The 24,517-nt window shown below is 47.0% G+C and overlaps 1 protein-coding gene across 1 annotated transcript in view; it reads left to right on the forward strand.

Moving 5' to 3' along the window:
• Positions 1 to 11,687, forward strand: part of bdh2 (3-hydroxybutyrate dehydrogenase, type 2) — a 98,583-nt gene extending 86,896 nt beyond the window's left edge. The window contains exons 9-10 of the mRNA XM_068047321.1: positions 1,321 to 1,413; positions 11,153 to 11,687. Coding sequence (XP_067903422.1) covers positions 1,321 to 1,413; positions 11,153 to 11,206 — 147 coding nt within the window. The 3' untranslated portion in view covers positions 11,207 to 11,687. The remainder of the gene's footprint in view (positions 1 to 1,320; positions 1,414 to 11,152) is intronic.
• The last annotated feature ends 12,830 nt before the right edge of the window (positions 11,688 to 24,517 follow it).

Consider the following 24,517-nt stretch of genomic DNA (forward strand, 5'->3'; position numbering starts at 1 on the left):
TGGCAGACAGTGAGGATGGTACCAGTCAATTGCAACAGGACATAGATAGGCTAGCAGAATGGGCAGGCAAGTGGCAGATGGAATTTAATGCAGAGGAGTGTGAGGTGATGAGTTTTGGGACAAGGGACAGGAAGAGGTAATATAGACTTAAAGGCACAGTTCTAACGAGTGTAAAGGAACAGAGGGACTTGGGTGTGCATGTGCATTGATCTTTGAAGTTGGCAGGACATATTGAGAGAGTGATTAGTAAAGCATATGGGATCTTGGGCTTCATAAATAGAGGAATTGAGTACAAAAGCAAGGAGGTTATACTGAACCTTTATATAGCTCTGGTTAAACCACAACTAGAGTATTGCATCGAGTTCTAGTCTCAATGCTTTAGGAAGGATGTGAGGGTCCTTGAGAGGGTGCAGAGGAGATTTACCAGAATGGTTCCAGGGATGAGGGATTTTAGCAACAAGGTTAGGATGGAGAAGCTGGGGTTGTTCTCGCAGGAGCAAAGGAGATTGAGAGGAGATTTGATAGAGGTGTACAAAATTATGACAGGCTTAGATAAGGTAGACAAAGAAAAACTGTTCCCATTAGTTGATGGTATAAGGACTAGGGAACACAGATTGAAGGTTTTGGGCAAGAGATGCAGGTGGTAATGACCTGGGACTCAGTGGCACCAGGGTGATAGAAGCAGAGATGATGAATGATTTGAAAAGGAAATTAGATGGGCGCTTGAGGAAAATAAACTTGCAGGGCCAGGGGGATGGAGTGGGAGAATGGAATTGACTGAATTGCTGTACAGTGAGCTGGCATGGACTTGATGGACTAAATGGCTTCCTTCTGTGCAGTAGTGATTCAATGATGAATGATTAACAAGAGCCATATACTACTCACCGGTTGATTGATGCAACCTGGAACCATCGAATCATAGACGTTTATAGCACAAAACGAGGCCATTTGGCCCATCATGGCTGTGCCAGCTTTTTTTTTAGAACACTGAGCATTGAATCCCACTGCCCTGTCATTTTCCCATAGCCCTACATCATTCTCTGATTTATTTATCTCTTCCCTTAAGAGATGCTCTGCTTCCACCATCTCTGTGGTGAGGCATTCTTGGCCTGTAGCAAGTTGCTCTTTATATTACAGTGTGCCTTGTTGATTAATTTTGTATATTCATTGCCACGGAACATTCCTTTTTGAGTAAATCCATGCAGGGGATTTAGCAAGACAATGGTGAATAAACTTGTTGGAATAATTACTTCTGTAAGTTTTTTTTATGGAACAATGTATATTTAAGTAACTGGGTAATTGTTATTTCCACCTACCCAGGCTTTGCAAGAATTCCTGCAGAGACAAAAGACTGGTAGAATGGCCACTGCCGAGGAGGTGGCCCACCTTTGTGTGTACCTGGCATCTGATGAGGTATGTAGCTACATACATACGAACATGCGAATTAAGAGCAGGAGTAGGCAATTCGGCCCCTCGAGCCTGCTCCGCCATTTGATAAGATCATCGCTGATCTGATTGTGACGTCAGCTCTATTTTCCTGTCTACCTTCTACACCATTTGACTCCCTTGTCAATGAAGAATCTATCTAACTCAGTCTTAAAAATATTCAATGACCCTTCCCGCACTGCTCTCTGGGGAAGTGAGTTTCACAGACTAAAGACCTTCTGAGAAAAAAAATTTCTCCACATCTGCCAACCTGAAAATGACCCATTTATCCCTACTCTCTACTTCCTGTTAGCTAACAAATCCTCTATCCATGCTAATATGTTACCCCCTACACCATGAGCTCTTATTTTGTGCACTAACCTTTTATCAAACACCTTTAGGAAAACCAAGTACACCACATCTACAGGTTCCCCAATGCATCTACTATCTCTGCAGCCACTTTTTAAAAATTTGTTCATGGGATATGGGCGTCGCTGGCTAGGCCAGCATTTATTGCCCATCTCTCATTGCCCTTGAACTGAGCAACTTGTTAGGCCATTTCAGAGGGCATTTAAGAGTCAGCCACATTGCTGTAGGTCTGGAGTCACATGTAGGCCAGACCAGGTAAGGATGGCAGATTTCCTTCCCTAAAGGACATTGGTGAACCAGATGGGTTTTTACAACAATTGACAATGGTTCGTGGTCATCATTGGACGAGCTTTTTAATTCCAGATCTTTTTTTTATTAATTGAATTCAGATTTCACAATCTGCGATGGTGGGATTCAAACCCATGTCCCCAGGGCACTAGCCTGGGCCTCTGCATTGCTAGTCATAGAGTTATACAGTGCAGAAACAGGCCCTTTGGCCCATCGTGTCTGTGACAGCCATCAAACACCTATCTATTCTAATCCCATTTTCCACCTCTTGGCCCGTAGCCTTGTATGCAATCGCATTTCAAGTGTTCATCTCAATACTTCTTAAATGTTGTGAGAGTTCCTGCCTCTACTACCTCTTCAGGCAGCGTGTTCCAGATTCCAACCACACTCTAGGTGAAAAAACTTTTCCTCAAATCCCCTCTAAACCTCCTGCCCCTTAACTTAAATCTATGCCCCCTGGTTATTGACACCTCCGCTAAGGGAAAAAGTTTCTTCCTATCTATGCCCCTCATAATTTTGTATACCTCAATCAGGTCCCCCATCAGCCTTCTCTGCTCTAAGGAAGATGCCACTGCCTCCTCATCTTGGAAGACCTTAGGTCCTGGGAACTTCTCAGCCTTTAGTTCGAATAGTTTTATCAGTACCCTTTCCCTGGTGATTGTAATTGTTTTAAGTTCCTCGCTCCCTTTCACCTCTTGATTTGCTATTTGTGTCTTCTACAGTGAAGATAGATACAAAATATCTGTTTAACATACGAATTAAGAGTAGGCCATTCAGCCCCTCAAGCCTGCTCCGCCATTCAATAAGCTTATGGCTGATCCGTTTGTGTTTTGAATTCCGCACTCCCATCTACCCCCGATAACCTTTGATTCCCTTGCCTAACAAGAATCTATTTACCTCCGCCTTAAAAATATTTAATGACCCCGCCTTCACCACCTTCTGAGGCAAAGAATTCCAATGTTGCACAACCCTCAGAAAAAATTTCTCCTCATCTCTGTTCTTAAAAGGGCGACCCCTAATTTTAAAACAGTACCCCTAGTTCTGGACTCACCCACAAGAGGAAACATCCTTTCCACATCCACCTTGTCAAGACCCCCTTTCAGGATCTTATATATTTCAATCAAGTCTCCCCTCCCTCTTCTAAACTCCAGTGACAACAATCCTAGTCTGTCCAACCTTTCCTTATAAGACAACCCACTCATTCCAGGTATCAATCTAGTAAACCTTTGAACCGCCTAAAACGCATTCACATCCTTCCTTAAATAAGGAGACCGAAATCGCACATAGTATTCGAGATGTGGTCTCACTAATGCCCTGTATAACTGAAGCATAACATCCTTCCTTTGTTTTCAATTCCTCTAGTAATAAAGGATAGCATTCCATTAGCCTTCTTTATTACTTGCTGTACCTGCATACTAACTTTTTGTGACTCATGCACTAGAACACCTAGATCCCGCTACACCTCGGAATTCTGCAGTCGTTCCCTGTTTAAGTAATACTCTGCTTTTTTATTCTTCCTGCCAAAGTGTACAACTTCACATTTTCCCACATTATACTCCATCTGACAGATTTTTACCACTCACTCAACATATCTATATCGATCTGCAACCTTAAGTCATTCAAAGAGAAAATAGTGAGGGTTCAGAGCCAACAAGTACCCGTTAAGGTGAAGGGTAGGACCAACAAGTCCAGGGAACCCTGGATGTCAAGGGATATAGAGTATTGAATCAGGAAAAAAAAGGAGGCTTATGGCAGATTCGGAGCACTGAAAATGCGGAGGCACTAGAAGAGTATAGAAAGTGTAGGGGGGTACTTAAAAAAGTAATTGGGAGAGCGAAGAAGGGACATGAAAAAACATTGGCGGGCAAGATAAAGGAAAATCCTAAGGCATTTTCTAAGTATATTAAGGGCAAGAGGATAACCAGGGAAAGAGTAGGGCCTGTTAGGGACCAAAGTGGCAATCTGTGTGTGGAGCCGGAGGACATAGGTGAGATTTTAAATTATTGCTTTTCATCTGTTTTCACTGTGGAGAACGACGATGTAGATGTAGTGATCAGGGAGGGGCATTGCGATGTACTTGAACATATTAACATTGAAAGGGAGGTAGTATTAGATATTTTAGCGGGCTTAAAAGTGGATAAACCCCCAGACCCAGATGAGATGTATCCCAGGCTATTATGTGAGGCAGGGGAGGAGATTGCAGGGGCTCTGACACAAATTTTCAAATCTCTGGCCACAGGAGAGGTACCAGAGGATTGGAGGACAGCGAATGTGATACCATTATTCAAGAAGGATAGCAGGAATAAACCAGATAATTACAGGCCGGTGAGTCTAACATCAGTGGTTGGGAAACTATTGGAAAAATTCTGAGGGACAGGATTAATCTCCACTTGGTGAGGCAGGGAATAATCAGGGATAGTCAGCATGGCTTTATCAAGGGGAGATCGTGTCTAACTAACCTGATTGAATTTTGTGAGGAGGTGACTAGATGGGTAGATGAGGGTAAAGCAGTTGATGTAGTCTACATGGACGTCAGTAAGGCTTTTGATAAGGTTCCGCATTGGAGATTTCTTAAGAAGGTAAGAGCCCATGGGATCCAGGGCAATTTGGCAAATTGGATCCAAAATTGACTTAGTGGTAGGAAACAGAGGGTAATGGTCGAGGGTTGTTTTTGTGAGTGGAAGCCTGTGACCAGTAGTGTACCACAGGGATTGGTGCTGGGACCCTTGCTGTTTGTAGTGTACATTAATGATTTAGACATGAATACAGGAGGTATGATAAATAGTGAGGAGGAAAGTCTTAGATTACAGGATGGGCGGAGATGAGGCAAATGGAATTTAATCCTGAGAAGTGTGACGTGATGCATTTTGGGAGGACTAACAAGGCAAGGGAATATACAATGGATGGTAAGACCCTAGGAAGTACAGAAGGTCAGAGGGACTTTGGTGTACTTGTCCATAGATCACTGAAGGCAGCAGTACAGGTGGATAAGGTGGTTAGGAAGGCATATGGGATACTTGCCTTTATTAGCTGAGGCATAGAATATAAGAGCAAGGAGGTTATGATGGGGCTATATAAAACACTAGTTAGGCCACAGCTGGAGTACTGTGTACAGTTCTGGGCACCACACAATAGGAAGAATGTGATTGCACTGGAGAGGGTGCAGAGGAGATTCACCAGAATGTTGCCTGGGCTGGAGCATTTCAGCTACGAAGAGAGACTGAAAAGGCTAGGGTTGTTTTCCTTAGAATGGAGAAGGATGAGGGGGGACATGATTGAGGTGTACAAAATTATGAGGGGTATTGATAGGTTTGATAGGAAGAGACTTTTTCCCTTAGCGGAGGTGTCAATAACCAGGGGGCATAGATTTAAGGTAAGGAGCAGGAGGTTTAGAGGGGATTTGAGGAAATATTTTTCACCCAGAGGGTGGATGGAATCTGGAATACACTGCCTGAGGAGGTGGTAGAGGCAGGAACATTTAAGAAGTATTTAGATGAGCACTTGAAACGCCATAGCATACAAGGCTACGGGCCAAGTGCTGGAAAATGGGACTAGAATAGGCACAGACACAATGGGCCGAAGGGCCTGTTTCTGTGCTGTATGACTCTATGACTCTTGTGTCCTCTTCACAACATACTTTTCTACTTATCTTTGTGTCATCTGCAAATTTAGCTACCATGCCATTGTTCCCCTCATCTAAGTCATTGATATAAATTGTAAAAAGTTGAGGCCCCAGCACAGACCCCTGCGGGACTCCACTCGTCACATCCTGTCAATCAAAAAAGGTCCCATTTATGCATACTCTCTGTTTTCTGCCAGCCAGCCAATCGTCTATCCATGCTAATATGTTATCCCCTACACCATGAACTCCTACTTTGCTCAATAACCTTTTATGTGGCACTTTGTCAAATGTCTTCTGGAAATCCAAGTACAGTACGTCAACGGGCTCCCCTTTATCCACAGCGCATGTTACTCTTTCAAAGAACTCCAGTAAATTGGTTAAACTTGATTTCCCTTTCAAAAAAGCATGCTGACTTTTCCCGATTAGCTTGAGTTTTTCTAAGTGCCCAGCTATAACCTCCTTAATGATAGATTCTAACACCTTTCCCATGACAGACATCAAGCTAACTGGCCTATAGTTACCTGTTTTCTGCCTTCCCACCTTCTTGAATAGAGGGGTTATATTCGCTATTTTCCAGTCTGGTGGAACCTTTCCAGAATCTCGCAAATTTTTCAAAATTAACACCAGCACATCTACTACCTCATTAGCCACCTCTTTTAAGAACCTTGGATGAAGCCCATAAGAACCCAGAGACTTGTCAGCCCGCAGCTCCATCAGTTTGCTCAGTACCGCTTCCCTGGTGATTATAATTTCATCAAGTTCCTCTCCCTTCTAACTCCTGATTTACACCTATTGCCAGAATGTTTTTTATATCCTCTATAGTGAAGACAATAGCAAAATATTTGTTCATTTCATATGCCATTTCCTTATTATCTACCATTAACTCCCCATTCTCACTCTCTAGAAGTCCAACACTCACTTTACTTACTCTTTTCCTTTTTAAATACCTGTAGAATATTGCTATCCGTTTTTACATTCCTAGCTCTTACTTACTCTCATACTCTAATTTCTTTCTGCTGTTCTTTATATTCTGATCAATCATCTGACCTGCCAATCATCTTTGCACAATTATATGCTTTTTCCTTAAGTTTGATGCTTTCCTTAACTTCTTTAGTTAACCATGGATGGTGGATCCTCCTCTTAGAACTTTTCTTTATAGTAGAAAAGTACTTATTCTGAGTATTCTGAAATATCCCCTTAAATGTCTGCCACTGCTTCTCTATTGATCTATCTCCAAGTCTAGTAACCCAGTTCACTTTAGCTAGCTCAGCTTTCATGCCCCCATAGTTGCCCTTATATAAGTTTAAAATACTAGTCCACCCAAACCTATTCTACATCCTGATCTCCTGAACCAAGGTCATCTCTAACTATTGCACCAGTGCCATCCTTGATGAACAGTGCTACCCCTCCATCTTTACCCAGCTTCCTATTCTTCTTGAATGCCATATACTACTCAATATTGAGGACCCAATCCTTGTCATCCTGCAGCCACGTCTCTGTAATGGCTATCAGATCATATTTATTTACTTCAATGTGCACTATTAGTTTGTCTACTTTGTTATCAATGCTATGTTCATTCAGATACAGAGCTTTCAGTTTTGTCTTTTTGTTATCTTTCCAACATCAAGTCTTGACTGTTGGTGTGTTCTTAGGTTTTTTTCTCTCAGTGCCTTGCTGCCATTCTCTGACCTTCATTTCCCATATTACAATTTTGCTGTCCTGCCTTGTCTCGATCCCTTGATTTGCTACATCTACCCAAGCTTGATCCCTCACCCCCCCCCCCCCCCCCCTTGTTTAATTTAAAGCCCTCTCTACTTCCGTAGTTATAGGGTTTGCTAGAACACTGGTCCCAGCACAGTTCAGGTGTAGACCGTCCCAACGGTACAGCCCCCACTTTCCTCAGTACTGGTGCCAGTGCCCCACGAACTGGAACCCTTTCTCCCACAACAGTCTTTGAGCCACTTATTCATTTCACTAATCTTATGTGCCCTCTGCCAATTGGCAGGTGGCTCAGGTAATAATCCAGAGATTATTACCCTTGAGGTTCTGCTCTTCAATTTGGTGGCTAGCTCCTCATACTGTCTAAGCAGAACCTCTTTCCAAGACCGACCTATGTTGTTGGTACCTACACGGACCACGACAACGGGATCCTCCGCCTCCCACTACAAGTTCCTGGCCAGCCCTGAGAATATTACCGTTCTCCAGGCAGCCTTTTTAGCAAGTTTCAGCCAGATTATAATAACCCGGATATTATGAGAGTCCAGGAATCTCTCCTCAGTAACGTACCTCCCCATCAAAGAGTATACGGAGTCGGGTTCATGATTTAGCAATACAGAAGACTATGTGAGACAATAAAATTTCTAAATTATAGGAAAGTTTGTTAAAGAAGTGAACATGCAATTCACTGTTGGTGGGACAGTCAGTCCAGTCGCAATGATAATAATTCTAGGAAAAGATAGAAAGTACAATCTTATTTCTAGTAGAGATCCAATTTTTTAATCCAAATATTCTTACAGTAAAATATTTAAGTAGGATATCCATCAATTATTAAAGTAACAAACCTACAACCTCTACCACCTAGAAGGACAAGTGCAGCAGGTGCATGCAAGTTCTCCTCCAAGTCACACACCATCCTGACTTGGAACTTCACTGTTGCTGGGTCAAAATCCTGGATCTTCCTCCCTACACCACATGGACTGCAGCGGTTCAAGAAGGCAGCTCACCACCACCTCCTCAAGGGCAATTAAGGATAGGCAACAAATTCTGGCCCAGCCAGCGACGCCCACATCCCATGAAAGAATTTTTAAAAAAGAATGCAGTGAGGGGCTGTGATCTCCCCTTTCAGAATAAATTGGAAAATTTCATTTTCCAATGCTCAGAAAATCATAGGCTGCGAGCCCAAAATCTATGGATCCGTATCCTGATGAAAGATTGCACTCAAAGATTTCTAGTTGAAGATAGTCACATTTAAAGCAGGAGTCGACTACCATTTAGAGTCTGTGGGCCCAACAGCACAGTGAACAGGGGCATTTGCACACTACCAGGAGCTGTCGATGCAACAGACCTTGGAGTTCTTAATTAGGATTTCTCAACCAATGAGGCAATACTATTTAAAAATAGCCTTTTCCAAACCTCCAGGTCCACACATTCAAACCAATAAATGGGAAATTATGTGCAAAAGAGAATAATTTGCCTGGGCTTTGAGGGCTCGATTGGTTGGATTCATTAGACCGCATGCCAGATGCCCCTTGTTAAAAACAATGTAAATGAAACATTTTTTTATCACCAGTCGATATCTCATAGTGCACACAGAGGGCTGGATTTAATGGGCCCTCGGAGACAGGCTAGGAGGCGGAGGGCCCCAAAGAATTCTGATGGGAGCTGAGGGCACAGAACACCTTTCGCCTTCCTGTCCCACAGTGATTAAATTGGGGGTGGGAAAGGCTGAAGATGGCCTTCCCACCTAGGGGCTAATTGAGTCCCTTAAGTGGCCCTGCCAAAGCTGGAATTAAGCCAGTGACAGTGGGGGTGCGGGGTGTGGGAGCAGGCCTCCTGCACATGGGGAGGTCATCCTGTGAAATGACACGACCTCCCTGTGGGCTTGGTGAGGGGGGCCCTCCTTGGTGGGCAATCTGTGGCCCACAGAGGGCCCCCTGTGGCAAAGGCCGCCCCTCGGTTAACATCCTCCCTCTGCCCTCATCGCCCACTATCTACTTCCCCCAGTTACACTCTCAGGGGCAATTAGGGATGGGCAATAAATGCTGGCATAGCCAGCAATGCTCACATCCCATGAATGAATTTTTAAAAAAATCCCCGGGGCCTGCCGGACTTGCCCTGATGACCCCGCCTCACTTACCTTCTCTCTGGGTGTCCAGTGCTGAGCCTGCTTCCAGGCTTCCTGTAGTATTGGCAGTGGCCACTGCTCCTAGTGGCACTGCCGATACTACTGAGCTGCTGGCCCTGTGGCAGCTCAGAGGTGGGATCCCCGTCTTTAAAGGGACTGAGATCCTGGCACCAGAACTTAAGTGTCTGAACGCCATTGAATCGCACCAGGTGGGGACGAGGTGGGCTCCAAAAGGCCAAGGCAGGGTTTCCCACACCTTTTCGGCCTGGAACCATGAGATCCGCCAGTGCAAGTAAATCCAGCGCAGAGAGTCAAGTCTCAGCGCAACATTAGTTCATGCAGGCAGCAATTAGATCTGGCAGTGAAAGGAGTCAAGAAAAGGGCGAGAGATGGGAACATGAGGAGAGTGGATAGAGAGAATAGGAGCTGGAGAGGGGAGGGGATGGCGATACATGGGAGAAACTCTGTGGGAGTTTGCTTTATGCTCTGTTGGGTGCAGAAATAAGTTCATTGCACTCTAGAGGACCAGAATTCCTGGGACATCCAAGATTCTCCGTCCAGGTAAAAATTTCTGCTGTCTGGGTGATGTTTGGCAAGAGCTGATGATTGGGATGGGGAAGCTATGGTGGGGCTGGGGTGCCGGGGGATGAGATGGTGGTTGAGGAGGGAGGGGAAGACAGTATGGTCAAGGTGGTGGTTGGTGGTTGGTGACCGTGGCTGGGGGAGAGATGGTGGGCAAGTGGGAGAGAGGAGATGGTGGTTGGGGGGATTGGCCAATCATGGAAAGGGAAGCAGGCAAGCCTGTTGGGCCAGTGGGGGTAACTCTCCTTTTCCTCCTAGCCCACAAGCAGTGCTGGAAAGGCACTTACTGCATGAATCCTGTCCTTCTCACCTCCTTTTACCCACTGGGTTTCCTCAGCCCCTAAAATAGTTTTTTAAAAAGCCTATAAAAATGAAAGTACACAGCCTCCTTAAATGATTTTATCAACCTACCTGCCTCCTGCGAGCTGATTGGTCGCCTTCATCTTCATCCCACCTCCATTAAAACCAGATGTGGGTGAGTTGAGATGGGGTTTGAGATTTTTACTTCTTGCATCACCCCCCCTCCCCACCACCCCCAACCCACCCATTCTTGGGCGGGATGAAGGGTTAAAATCTTCCTTTCCCTGTCTCACCAAAATGAACCAAATTGTTTCCAACACCACTCCACATAAGTCAACTTCCTGGCTGAAACCTAATTATGTTTTGCCTCACCATTATCACAGAGCATGTGAAAAGCAGTAAGTCCAGTTAAACTTTGGTCTGATTTCTCCCTCCCTCCGCTACCTCCCAGCCCAAGCTCCCTCTGACACAACTTCCTCATGAAGTAAAAGACTTCCCAATTCTGCCTTAGCCTGCTCTGTCTGAAGTCTTGATAGTCACACTTAAGATGGACCGGGCCCTCATTCATGAGATTGTCATGTGGCGAAGCTACATTGTTCTATCAACATTCATCTGTGGGTTCTCTTCATGTTTATTTTGAACTATAATTTGACTACTGTAAGCTGAATTTGAAGGTCAGTTCCAAATTACAAGATGATTTTCATGTTTATTTGTATTTGCAGTCTACCTATGTAACTGGAAAAGAATTTATCATCGATGGAGGATGGAGCTTGTAAATATCACAGATGGTGAACAATACAAATTACCCAATTAAATCTGGATCCTTTTTAATCACTTAGTAATGTCCTTTAAATTATGAATGGATTACTTATCATGTTTTAGTTTTGTATATTTGCAGACTGATTTTTTTCAATGCTACTCCCCAGGGAGGGGCTCACCCACCAGGACTGCAGTTCAGCACATCCTGTAACTACTTGCCACAAGTTTGTGACCCAAATGAAATTCCCAATATGGCTGTGCCATAGAAGCATGCATTCAGAAAACCAGTCATTCATAGAATGACACAACACAGAAGGAGGCCATTCAGGCCATCGTGCCTGTGCCAGCTCTTTGAAAGAGCTGTCCAATTAGTCCCACTCTCCTGTCCTTTCCCCAGAGTCCTGTAAACTTTTCCCCTTCAAATACATATCCAGTTTCCTTTTTTAAAGTTGTTGTTGAATCTATATCCTTTCAGGCAGTTCACTCCAGATCTTTACAACTCATTGAGTAAAAGAACATTTTTCCTTATATCGCCTCTGATTCTTTTTCCAATCACTTTAAATCTGTGTGGTCTGGTTATTGATCCTTATTTACTTCTTATTTAGAACACCTCTATCAAATCTTCTTAGCCTTCTCTGCCCGAAGGACAGCAACCCCAGTTTCTCTAGTTTTCTCACGTAACTGAAATCTTACCTCTCTGGTACCAATCTAGTAAATCTCCTCTGCACCCTCTCTCAGGCCTCGGCATCCTTGCTGAAATGTGATGGCCAGGATTGGCCATAATGCACCACTGTCATCTCTAAGGAGCAAAAAAGGAAAGATTTGCATTCATATAGCACCTGTCACGACCACTGGAAGTCCCAAAGCTCTTCACAGCCAACGAAGTACCTTTTTTTGATGTGGAGTCACTCTTGTAAATGTAGGAAACACAGCAGCCAGTTTGCACACTGCAAGCTCCCACAAATAGCAATGTGATAATGACCAGATAATCTGTTACTTTATGATGTTGATTGTGGGATAAACATTGGCCAGGACACCAGGGGGAACTCCCTTGCTCTTCTTTGAAATAGTGCCATGAGATCTTTTACATTCACCTGTGAAAGCAGATGTGGCCTCAGTTTAATGTCTCAACTGAAAGATGACACATCTGACAGCGCAGCACTGCCTCAGTACGGCACTGGAGTACCAGCCTTGCTTTTTGTGCTCAGGTCGTGGAGTGGGACTTAAACCCACAACCTTCAGAGGCAAGAGTGCTACCAACTGAACCACACTGACACTTAAGGAGGATTATGAAATTGTGTCTAGAGCCTCAAGAACTTCATTGAAAAGATAGCGGAGAGCGGGAAGAGGCTTCATTGAAAAGAGAGCGGGGAGAGGCTTCATTGAAAAGAATGCGGAGAGCGGGGAGAGGTTTCATTGAAAAGAACGCGGAGAGCGGGGAGAGGCTTCATTGAAAAGAACGCGGAGAGCGGGGAGAGGCTTCATTGAAAAAACCGCGGAGAGCGGGGAGAGGCTTCATTGAAAAAACCGCAGAGAGCGGGGAGAGGCTTCATTGAAAAAACCGCAGAGAGCGGGGAGAGGCTTCATTGAAAAGAGTGGAGAGAGCGGGGAGAGGCTTAATTGAAAAGAGTGGAGAGAGCGGGGAGAGGCTTCATTGAAAAGAGTGGAGAGAGCGGGGAGAGGATTCATTGAAAAGAGTGGAGAGAGCGGGGAGAGGCTTAATTGAAAAGAGTGGAGAGAGCGGGGAGAGGCTTCATTGAAAAGAGTGGAGAGAGCGGGGAGAGGCTTCATTGAAAAGAGTACGGAGAGAGGGGAGAGGCTTCATTGAAAAGAGAGCGGAGAGCGGGGAGAGGCTTCATTGAAAAGAGAGCGTAGAGCGGGGAGAGGCTTCATTGAAAAGAAAGTGGAGAGCGGGGAGAGGCTTCATTGAAAAGAGTGGAGAGAGCGGGGAGAGGCTTCATTGAAAAGAACGCGGAGAGCGGGGAGAGGCTTCATTGAAAAGAGTGGAGAGAGCGGGGAGAGGCTTCATTGAAAAGAGTGGAGAGAGCGGGGAGAGGCTTCATTGAAAAGAGTGGAGAGAGCGGGGAGAGGCTTCACTGAAAAGAGTGGAGAGAGTGGGGAGAGGCTTCATTGAAAAAACCGCAGAGAGCGGGGAGAGGCTTCATTGAAAAAACCGCAGAGAGCGGGGAGAGGCTTCATTGAAAAGAGTGGAGAGAGCGGGGAGAGGCTTAATTGAAAAGAGTGGAGAGAGCGGGGAGAGGCTTCATTGAAAAGAGTGGAGAGAGCGGGGAGAGGATTCATTGAAAAGAGTGGAGAGAGCGGGGAGAGGCTTAATTGAAAAGAGTGGAGAGAGCGGGGAGAGGCTTCATTGAAAAGAGTGGAGAGAGCGGGGAGAGGCTTCATTGAAAAGAGTACGGAGAGAGGGGAGAGGCTTCATTGAAAAGAGAGCGGAGAGCGGGGAGAGGCTTCATTGAAAAGAGAGCGGAGAGCGGGGAGAGGCTTCATTGAAAAGAAAGTGGAGAGCGGGGAGAGGCTTCATTGAAAAGAGTGGAGAGAGCGGGGAGAGGCTTCATTGAAAAGAACGCGGAGAGCGGGGAGAGGCTTCATTGAAAAGAGTGGGGAGAGCGGGGAGAGGCTTCATTGAAAAGAGTGCGGAGAGCGGGGTGAGGCTTCATTGAAAAGAGTGGAGAGAGCGGGGAGAGGCTTCATTGAAAAGAGTGGAGAGAGCGGGGAGAGGCTTCACTGAAAAGAGTGGAGAGAGCGGGGAGAGGCTTCATTGAAAAGAGTGGAGAGAGCGGGGAGAGGCTTCACTGAAAAGAGTGGAGTGAGCGGGGAGAGGCTTCATTGAAAAGAGTGGAGTGAGCGGGGAGAGGCTTCATTGAAAAGAGTGCGGAGAGCGGGGAGAGGCTTCATTGAAAAGAGCGGAGTGAGCGGGAAGAGGCTTCATTGAAAAGAGTGGAGAGCGGGGAGAGGCTTCATTGAAAAGAGTGGAGAGCGGGGAGAGGCTTCATTGTAAAGAGTGGAGTGAGCGGGGAGAGGCTTCATTGAAAAGAGTGGAGTGAGCGGGGAGAGGCTTCATTGAAAAGAGTGCGGAGAGCGGGGAGAGGCTTCATTGAAAAGAGTGGAGAGCGGGGAGAGGCTTCATTGAAAAGAGTGGAGAGCGGGGAGAGGCTTCATTGAAAAGAGTGGAGTGAGCGGGGAGAGGCTTCATTGAAAAGAGTGGAGAGCGGGGAGAGGCTTCATTGAAAAGAGCGGAGTGAGCGGGGAGAGGCTTCATTGAAAAGAGTGGAGTGAGCGGGGAGAGGCTTCATTGAAAAGAGTGCGGAGAGCGGGGAGAGGCTTCATTGAAAAGAGTGGAGAGCGGGGAGAGGCTTCATTGAAAAGAGTGGAGAGAGCGGGGAGAGGCTTCACTGAAAAGAGTGCAGAGAGCAGGGAGAGGCTTCATTGAAAACAGTGGAGAGAGCGGGGAGAGGATTCATTGAAAAGAGTGGAGAGAGCGGGGAGAGGCTTAATTGAAAAGAGTGGAGAGAGCGGGGAGAGGCTTCATTGAAAAGAGTACGGAGAGAGGGGAGAGGCTTCATTGAAAAGAGAGCGGAGAGCGGGGAGAGGCTTCATTGAAAAGAGAGCGGAGAGCAGGGAGAGGCTTCATTGAAAAGAAAGTGGAGAGCGGGGAGAGGCTTCATTGAAAAGAGTGGAGAGAGCGGGGAGAGGCTTCATTGAAAAGAACGCGGAGAGCGGGGAGAGGCTTCATTGAAAAGAGTGGAGAGAGCGGGGAGAGGCTTCATTGAAAAGAGTGCGGAGAGCGGGGTGAGGCTTCATTGAAAAGAGTGGAGAGAGCGGGGAGAGGCTTCATTGAAAAGAGTGGAGAGAGCGGGGAGAGGCTTCACTGAAAAGAGTGGAGAGAGTGGGGAGAGGCTTCATTGAAAAGAGTGGAGAGAGCGGGGAGAGGCTTCATTGAAAAGAACGCGGAGAGCGGGGAGAGGCTTCATTGAAAAGAGTGGAGAGAGCGGGGAGAGGCTTCATTGAAAAGAGTGCGGAGAGCGGGGTGAGGCTTCATTGAAAAGAGTGGAGAGAGCGGGGAGAGGCTTCATTGAAAAGAGTGGAGAGAGCGGGGAGAGGCTTCACTGAAAAGAGTGGAGAGAGCGGGGAGAGGCTTCATTGAAAAAACCGCAGAGAGCGGGGAGAGGCTTCATTGAAAAAACCGCAGAGAGCGGGGAGAGGCTTCATTGAAAAGAGTGGAGAGAGCGGGGAGAGGCTTAATTGAAAAGAGTGGAGAGAGCGGGGAGAGGCTTCATTGAAAAGAGTGGAGAGAGCGGGGAGAGGATTCATTGAAAAGAGTGGAGAGAGCGGGGAGAGGCTTAATTGAAAAGAGTGGAGAGAGCGGGGAGAGGCTTCATTGAAAAGAGTGGAGAGAGCGGGGAGAGGCTTCATTGAAAAGAGTACGGAGAGAGGGGAGAGGCTTCATTGAAAAGAGAGCGGAGAGCGGGGAGAGGCTTCATTGAAAAGAGAGCGGAGAGCGGGGAGAGGCTTCATTGAAAAGAAAGTGGAGAGCGGGGAGAGGCTTCATTGAAAAGAGTGGAGAGAGCGGGGAGAGGCTTCATTGAAAAGAACGCGGAGAGCGGGGAGAGGCTTCATTGAAAAGAGATGGGGAGAGCGGGGAGAGGCTTCATTGAAAAGAGTGCGGAGAGCGGGGTGAGGCTTCATTGAAAAGAGTGGAGAGAGCGGGGAGAGGCTTCATTGAAAAGAGTGGAGAGAGCGGGGAGAGGCTTCACTGAAAAGAGTGGAGAGAGCGGGGAGAGGCTTCATTGAAAAGAGTGGAGTGAGCGGGGAGAGGCTTCACTGAAAAGAGTGGAGTGAGCGGGGAGAGGCTTCATTGAAAAGAGTGGAGTGAGCGGGGAGAGGCTTCATTGAAAAGAGTGCGGAGAGCGGGGAGAGGCTTCATTGAAAAGAGCGGAGTGAGCGGGAAGAGGCTTCATTGAAAAGAGTGGAGAGCGGGGAGAGGCTTCATTGAAAAGAGTGGAGAGCGGGGAGAGGCTTCATTGTAAAGAGTGGAGTGAGCGGGGAGAGGCTTCATTGAAAAGAGTGGAGTGAGCGGGGAGAGGCTTCATTGAAAAGAGTGCGGAGAGCGGGGAGAGGCTTCATTGAAAAGAGCGGAGTGAGCGGGAAGAGGCTTCATTGAAAAGAGTGGAGAGCGGGGAGAGGCTTCATTGAAAAGAGTGGAGAGCGGGGAGAGGCTTCATTGAAAAGAGTGGAGTGAGCGGGGAGAGGCTTCATTGAAAAGAGTGCGGAGAGCGGAGAGAGGCTTCATTGAAAAGAGTGGAGAGCGGGGAGAGGCTTCATTGAAAAGAGCGGAGTGAGCGGGGAGAGGCTTCATTGAAAAGAGTGGAGTGAGCGGGGAGAGGCTTCATTGAAAAGCGTGGAGAGCGGGGAGAGGCTTCATTGAAAAGAGTGGAGAGCGGGGAGAGGCTTCATTGAAAAGAGTGGAGAGAGCGGGGAGAGGCTTCACTGAAAAGAGTGCAGAGAGCAGGGAGAGGCTTCATTGAAAACAGTGGAGAGAGCGGGGAGAGGCTTCACTGAAAAGAGTGCAGAGAGCGGGGAGAGGCTTCATTGAAAAGAGTGGAGAGAGTGGGGAGAGGCTTCACTGAAAAGAGTGGAGAGAGCGGGGAGAGGCTTCACTGAAATGAGTGGAGAGAGCGGGGAGAGACTTCATTGAAAAGAGTGGAGAGAGCGGGGAGAGGCTTCACTGAAAAGAGTGGAGTGAGCGGGGAGGGGCTTCATTGAAAAGAGCGGAGTGAGCGGGGAGGGGCTTCATTGAAAAGAGTGGAGTGAGCAGGGAGAGGCTTCATTGAAAAGAGTGGAGAGCGGGGAGAGGCTTCATTGAATAGAGTGGAGTGAGCGGGGAGAGGCTTCATTGAAAAGAGTGGAGTGAGCGTGGAGGGGCTTAATTGAAAAGAATGGAGAGAGCGGGGAGAGGCTTCATTGAAAAGAGTGGAGTGAGCGGGGAGAGGCTTCATTGAAAAGAGTGGAGAGAGCGGGGAGGGGCTTCATTGAAAAGAGTGGAGTGAGCGGGGAGAGGCTTCATTGAAAAGAGTGCGGAGAGCGGGGAGAGGCTTCATTGAAAAGAGTGGAGTGAGCGGGGAGGAGCTTCATTGAAAAGAGTGCGGAGAGCGGGGAGAGGCTTCATTGAAAAGAGCGGAGTGAGCGGGGAGAGGCTTCATTGAAAAGAGTGGATTGAGCGGGGAGAGGCTTCATTGAAAAGAGTGGAGAGCGGGGAGAGGCTTCACTGAAAAGAGTGGAGAGCGGGGAGAGGCTTCATTGAAAAGAACGCGGAGAGCGGGGAGAGGCTTCATTGAAAAGAACGCAGAGAGCGGGGAGAGGCTTCATTGAAAAGAGAGCGGAGAGCGGGGAGAGGCTTCATTGAAAAGAGGATGGAGAGCGGGGAGAGGCTTCATTGAAAAGAGAGCGGAGAGAGGGGAGAGGCTTAATTGAAAAGAGAGCGGGGAGAGGCTTCACTGAAAAGAATGGAGAGAGCGGGGAGAGGCTTCATTGAAAAGAGAGCGGAGAGCGGGGAGAGGCTTCATTGAAAAGAGAGCGGAGAGCGGGGAGAGGCTTCATTGAAAAGAGAGCGGAGTGCGGGGAGAGGCTTCATTGAAAAGAGAGCGGAGAGCGGGGAGAGGCTTCATTGAAAAGAGGACGGAGAGCGGGGAGAGGCTTCATTGAAAAGAGAGCGGAGAGCGGGGAGAGGCTTCATTGAAAAGAGTACGGAGAGAGGGGAGAGGCTTCATTGAAAAGAGAGCGGAGAGCGGGGAGAGGCTTAATTGAAAAGAGAGCGGAGAGCGGGGAGAGGCTTCATTGAAAAGAGAGCGGGGAGAGGCTTCATTGAAAAGAGTGGAGAGAGCGGGCAGAGGCTTCACTGAAAAGAGTGGAGTGAGCGGGGAGGGGCTTCATTGAAAAGAGCGGAGTGAGCGGGGAGGGGCTTCATTGAAAAGAGTGGAGTGAGCAGGGAGAGGCTTCATTGAAAAGAGTGGAGAGCGGGGAGAGGCTTCATTGAAAAGAGTGGAGTGAGCGGGGAGAGGCTTCATTGAAAAGAGTGGAGTGAGCGTGGAGGGGCTTAATTGAAAAGAATGGAGAGAGCGGGGAGAGGCTTCATTGAAAAGAGTGGAGTGAGCGGGGAGAGGCTTCATTGAAAAGAGTGGAGAGAGCGGGGAGGGGCTTCATTGAAAAGAGTGGAGTGAGCGGGGAGAGGCTTCATTGAAAAGAGTGCGGAGAGCGGGGAGAGGCTTCATTGAAAAGAGTGGAGTGAGCGGGGAGGAGCTTCATTGAAAAGAGTGCGGAGAGCGGGGAGAGGCTTCATTGAAAAGAGCGGAGTGAGCGGGGAGAGGCTTCATTGAAAAGAGTGGAGTGAGCGGGGAGAGGCTTCATTGAAAAGAGTGGAGAGCGGGGAGAGGCTTCACTGAAAAGAGTGGAGAGCGGGGAGAGGCTTCATTGAAAAGAACGCGGAGAGCGGGGAGAGGCTTCATTGAAAAGAACGCGGAGAGCGGGGAGAGGCTTCATTGAAAAGAGAGCGGAGAGCGGGGAGAGGCTTCATTGAAAAGAGGATGGAGAGCGGGGAGAGGCTTCATTGAAAAGAGAGCGGAGAGAGGGGAGAGGCTTAATTGAAAAGAGAGCGGGGAGAGGCTTCACTGAAAAGAATGGAGAGAGCGGGGAGAGGCTTCATTGAAAAGAGAGCGGAGAGCGGGGAGAGGCTTAATTGAAAAGAGAGCGGAGAGCGGGGAGAGGCTTCATTGAAAAGAGAGCGGGGAGAGGCTTCATTGAAAAGAGAGCGGAGAGCGGGGAGAGGCTTCATTGAAAAGAGAGCGGGGAGAGGCTTCATTGAAAAGAGAGCGGAGAGCGGGGAGAGGCTTCATTGAAAAGAGAGCGGGGAGAGGCTTCATTGAAAAGAGAGCGGAGAGCGGGGAGTGGCTATCCTCTATCCTTTTGGATCCTCTGTTCAGTGGAACAAGCTTGTTCAAGAAAATCAAGTATGACGTCACAGGCAAGCAGGGGGGTGATTGGTTGGGGAAGAAGTTACCTGTTTGGTGAGTACCTGGTAAGTGATTAAGGTCCATTCTGATCCTAATGTTTAAAATAATAAAGGAACTAGTGGTAAGCTTAATAAAATAAATTAAAAGATGAAAATAAAATAGATAATTGAATAAAATAATTAAGTAGTTAATTAGAACACATTAAGGATTGCAGGACAGTTGATGTGTCATGGCTGCAGCATGTGGGAACTCCTGGATGCCAGTGTGATCCAGCGCAAACACGTCTGCAGTAAGTGTTTGCGGCTCGAAGAGCTTCGGCACAGAGTCATTGAACTGGAGTCCGAGCTGCAGACACTGCGACACATCGGTGGGGGGGAAAGTTACCTGGCCATTTTGTACCAGAGGTGGTCACGCCCCTTAGGATAGGGTCTTCTAATTTGGTCAGTGGTCAGGGACAGGAGAGTATAGTTGCAGCTGAGGCAGGTAACGGGACCCAGAGGGCAGGAGTGCTGGAGTCTCAGCCTTTGTGATTGTCCAACAGGTTTGATGAGAGTGGGGGCTGCAGGGTGGATGAGCAACCTGACCATGGTACAGGAAGCCATTTAAGTGGAGGGAAAAAAAGGAATGTAGCGGTAGTAGGGGACAGTATAGTTAGGGGGATTGACACTGTTCTCTGCAGCAAACAGCGAGAATCCGGACAGCTATGTTGCCTGCCCAGTGCCAGGGTTTGGGACATCTGCTCAGGGTTGGAGAGGAACTTACAGTGAGAGGGGGAGGATCCAGTCGTCATGGTAACAACAACATAGGCAGGACAAGGAAAGAGTCAGTATGAGGAAGTAGGCACCAAATTAAGAAGCAGAACCTCAAAGGTAATAAACTCTGGATTATTACTTAAGCCACGTGCAAATTGACATAGGGCAAATAAGATTAGAGAAATTAATGTGTGGCTCAAAGACTGGTGTGGTAGAAGTGGGTTCTGGTTCGTGGGGCACTGACACCAGTACTGGGGAAAGTGGTGGCTGTACCGTTGGGACGGTCTACACCTGAACCATGCTGGGGCTGGTGTTCCAGCGAGCCGCAAAGCTAGGGAAGTAGAGAGGGTTTTAAACTGAATAGTGGAGGCAATGGATCAAATTTGGGAAGATATGGTAAATCAAGGATTAGAGACAAGGCAAGAGAGAAAGGTATTAATATGGGAAATGATAAACAGACTGTGACAGGAAGGGACAGGACAATCAAGTCTAAAAGTAAATCAACAGATAAGGCTAGAGGTTACAAAAATAATAAAAGGACAAAACTAAAGGCTCTGTATCTGAATGCACGTAGTATTTGAAACAAAACAGATGAACTGATAGCGCAAATAGAAATAAATAAGTACGATCTGATAGCCATTACAGAGACATGACTGCAGGACGACATAGATTGGGACCTGAATATTGAAGGGTATATGGCATTTAGGAAGGACAGGAAGCTAGGAAAAGGTGGAGGGGTAGCTCTGTTAATTAATGATGGTATTAGTGCAATAGAGAGGGATGACCTAAGTTCAGGAAACCAGGGTGTAGAAGCAGTTTGGGTAGAGATGAGAAATCCATAAAGGCAAGAAGTCACTTGTGGGAGTGGTGTACAGGCCACCTAACATTAAGCACACTGTAGGACAGGGTATAAAGGAAGAAATAATGGCAGCTTGTCAGAAAGGTACAGCGATTAATTATGGGGGATTTTAACCTACGTATAGACTGGAAAAATCAGATGGACAGAGGTAGCCTAGATGAGGAGTACATAGAATGTTTTTGGGATAATTTCTTGGAACAATACTTTCTGGAGCCAACCAGAGAGCTGGCTATACTAGACCTTGTATTGTGCAACAAGATAGGATTAATTAATGACCTCATAGTTAAGGCGCCCCTAGGTAGCAGCGAACATAATATGATTGAATTTTACATTCAGTTTGAGGGAGAGAAGAGTGGGTCCAAGACTAGTATTTTAAACTTAAATAAGGGCAACTGTGGGGGCATGAAAGCAGAGCTCGCTAAAGTGAACTGGCAAATCAGGTTAAGGGATAGATCAATAGAGATGCAGCGGCAGACATTTAAGAGGATATTTCAGAATACACAGAATAGATGCATTGAATCACAAAAGGTTAGTGTGCAGGTACAGCACGTAATTGGGAAAGCTAATAGAATGTTATTGTTTATCGCGAGGGGAATTGAATACAAACGTAGGGAGGTTATGCTTCAGCTATACAGGGCATTAATGAGACCACATCTGGATTACTGTGTACGGTACTGGTCTCTTTATTTAAGGAAGGATGTAAATGCGTTGAGGCAATACAGAGACGGTTTACTAGACTAATACCTGGAATGAGTGGGTTGTCTTACGAGGAAAGATTGGACAGGCTAGGCTTGTATCCGCTGAAGTTTAGAAGAATAAGAGGCAACTTGATTGAAACATATAAGATTTCTGGGGGGTCTTGACAGGGTGGATGTGGAAAGGATGTTTTCCCTTGTGGGAGAATCTAGAACTAGGGGTCACTATTTAAAAATAAGGGGTCGCCCATTTAAGACAGAGATGAGGAGAAATTTTGTCTCTCTGTCATGAGTCTTTGGAATTCTCTTCCTCATTACGGAGACGTGGATATCACAGGGGCAGGAATGGATATTGGATGTTCCGGGGTTTAGATGTTTCAAAAGGAATAGGGAGGGAGGTAAAAGAGGTGGGGGAGTGGCATTGCTAATCAGGGATAGTATCACAGCTGCAGAAAGGGAGGTCGTCGAGGAGGGTTTGTCTACTGAGTCATTATGGGTGGAAGTCAGAAACAGGAAAGGAGCAGTCACTTTATTGGGAGTTTTCTATAGACCCCCCAATAGCAACAGAGACATGGAGGAACAGATTGGGAGGCAGATTTTGGAAAGGTGCAGAAGTAATAGGGTTGTTGTCATGGGTGACTTCAACTTCCCTAATATTGATTGGAACCTCCTTAGTGCAAATAGTTTGGATGGAGCAGTTTTTGTCTGGTGTGTCCAGGAAGGCTTCCTGACTCAATATGTAGATAGGCCGACTAGAGGGGAGGCTATATTGGACTTGGTGCTTGGCAACGAACCAGGCCAGGTGGCAGATCTCTCGGTGGGAGAGCATTTCGGTGATAGTGATCACAACTCTCTGACCTTTACTATAGTCACGGAGAGGGACAGGAGCAGACGGGAAGGGAAAATATTTAATTGGGGGAGGGGGAATTACAATGCTATTAGGCAGGAACTGGGGAGCATTAATTGGGAACAGATGTTCTCAGGGAAATGCACGACAGAAATTTGGAGGTTGTTTAGGGAGCACTTGCTGCGACTGCTGGGTGGGTTTGTCCCGATGAGGCAAGGAAGGGATGGTAGGGTGAAGGGACCTTGGATGACAAGAGATGTGGAACAGCTAGTCAAGAGGAAGAAGGAAGCTTACTTAAGGTTGAGGAAGCAAGGATCAGACAGGGCTCTAGAGGGTTACAAGGTAGCCAGGAAGGAACTGAAGAATGGACTTAGGAGAGCTAGAAGGGGACATGAAAAAGTCTTGGCGGGTAGGATTAAGGAAAATCCCAAGGCGTTCTACACATGTGAGGAACAAGAGGATGGCCAGAGTGAGGGTAGGGCCGATCAGGGATAGTGGAGGGAACTTGTGCCTGGAGTCGGAGGAGGTAGGGGATGTCCTTAATGAATATTTTGCTTCAGTATTCACTAGTGAGAGGGACCTGGTCGTTTGTGAGGACAGCGTGGAACAGGCTGATATGCTCGAACAGGTTGAGGTTAAGAGGGAGGATGTGCTGGAAATTTTGAATGATATGAGGACAGATAAGTCCCTGGGGCAAGACGGGCTATACCCAAGGATATTACAGGAAGCAAGGGAAGAGATTGCCGCGCCTTTGGCGATGATCTTTGCGTCTTCACTGTCCACTGGAGTAGTACCAGATGATTGGAGGGTGGCAAATGTTATTCCCTTGTTCAAGAAAGGGAATAGGGATAACCCTGGGAATTATAGACCAGTCAGTCTGACGTCGGTAGTGGGCAAATTATTGGAGAGGATTCTGAGAGACAGGATTTATGATTATTTGGAAAAGCATGGTTTGATTAGAGACAGTCAGCATGGCTTTGTGAGGGGCAGGTCATGCCTCACAAGCCTTATTGAATTCTTTGAAGATGTGACAAAACACATTGATGAAGGAAGAGCAGTGGATGTGGTGTATATGGATTTTAGCAAGGCGTTTGATAAGGTTCCCCATGGTAGGCTCATTCAGAAAGTAAGGAGGCATGGGATACAGGGAAAGCTGGCTGTCTGGATACAAAATTGGCTGGCCCATAGAAGTCAGAGGGTGGTAGTAGATGGAAAGTATTCAGCATGGAGCTTGGTGACCAGTGGTGTTCCGCAGGGATCTGTTCTGGGACCTCTGCTCTTTGTGATTTTTATAAATGACTTGGATGAGGAAGTGGAAGGCTGGGTTAGCAAGTTTGCCGATGACACGAAGATTGCTGGAGTTGTGGATAGTGTGGAAGGCTGTTGTCGGTTGCAACGGGACATTGACAGGATGCAGAGCTGGGCTGAGAAGTGGCAGATGGAGTTCAACCTGGAAAAGTGTGAAGTGATTCATTTTGGAAGGTCGAATTTGAATGCAGAATACAGGCTTAAAGACAGGATTTTTGGTAGTGTGGAGGAACAGAGGGATCTTGGGGTCCATGTCCATAGATCGCTCAAAGTTGCCACCCAAGTTGATAGGGTTGTTAAGAAGGCGTATGGTGTGTTGGCTTTCATTAACAGGGGGATTGAGTTTAAGAGCCGCGAGGTTATGCTGCAGCTCTATAAGGCCCTGGTTCGACCACACTTGGAATATTGTGTTCAGTTCTGGTCGCCTCATTATAGGAAGGATGTGGAAGCTTTAGAGAGGGTGCAGAGGAGATTTACCAGGATGCTGCCTGGACTGGAAGGCATGTCTTACGAAGAAAGATTGAGGGAGCTCGGGCTTTTCTCATTGGAGCGAAGAAGGATGAGAGGTGACTTGATAGAGGGGTACAAGATGATGAGAGGCATAGATAGAGTGGATAACCAGAGACTTTTTCCCAGGGCGGAAAGGGCTATCACCAGGGGGCATAATTTTAAGGTGATTGGAGGAAGGTTTCGGGGAGATGTCAGAGGTAGGTTCTTTACACAGAGAGTGGTGGGTGCGTGGAATGCGCTGCCAGCGGTGGTAGTAGAAGCAGATACATTAAGGACATTTAAGCGACTCTTGGATAGGTACATGGATGATAGTAGAATGAAGGTCGGTAGGTA

The sequence above is a fragment of the Heterodontus francisci genome, chromosome 1 (genome assembly GCF_036365525.1).
Source record: "Heterodontus francisci isolate sHetFra1 chromosome 1, sHetFra1.hap1, whole genome shotgun sequence".
In the NCBI taxonomy this organism is placed as follows: domain Eukaryota; kingdom Metazoa; phylum Chordata; class Chondrichthyes; order Heterodontiformes; family Heterodontidae; genus Heterodontus; species Heterodontus francisci.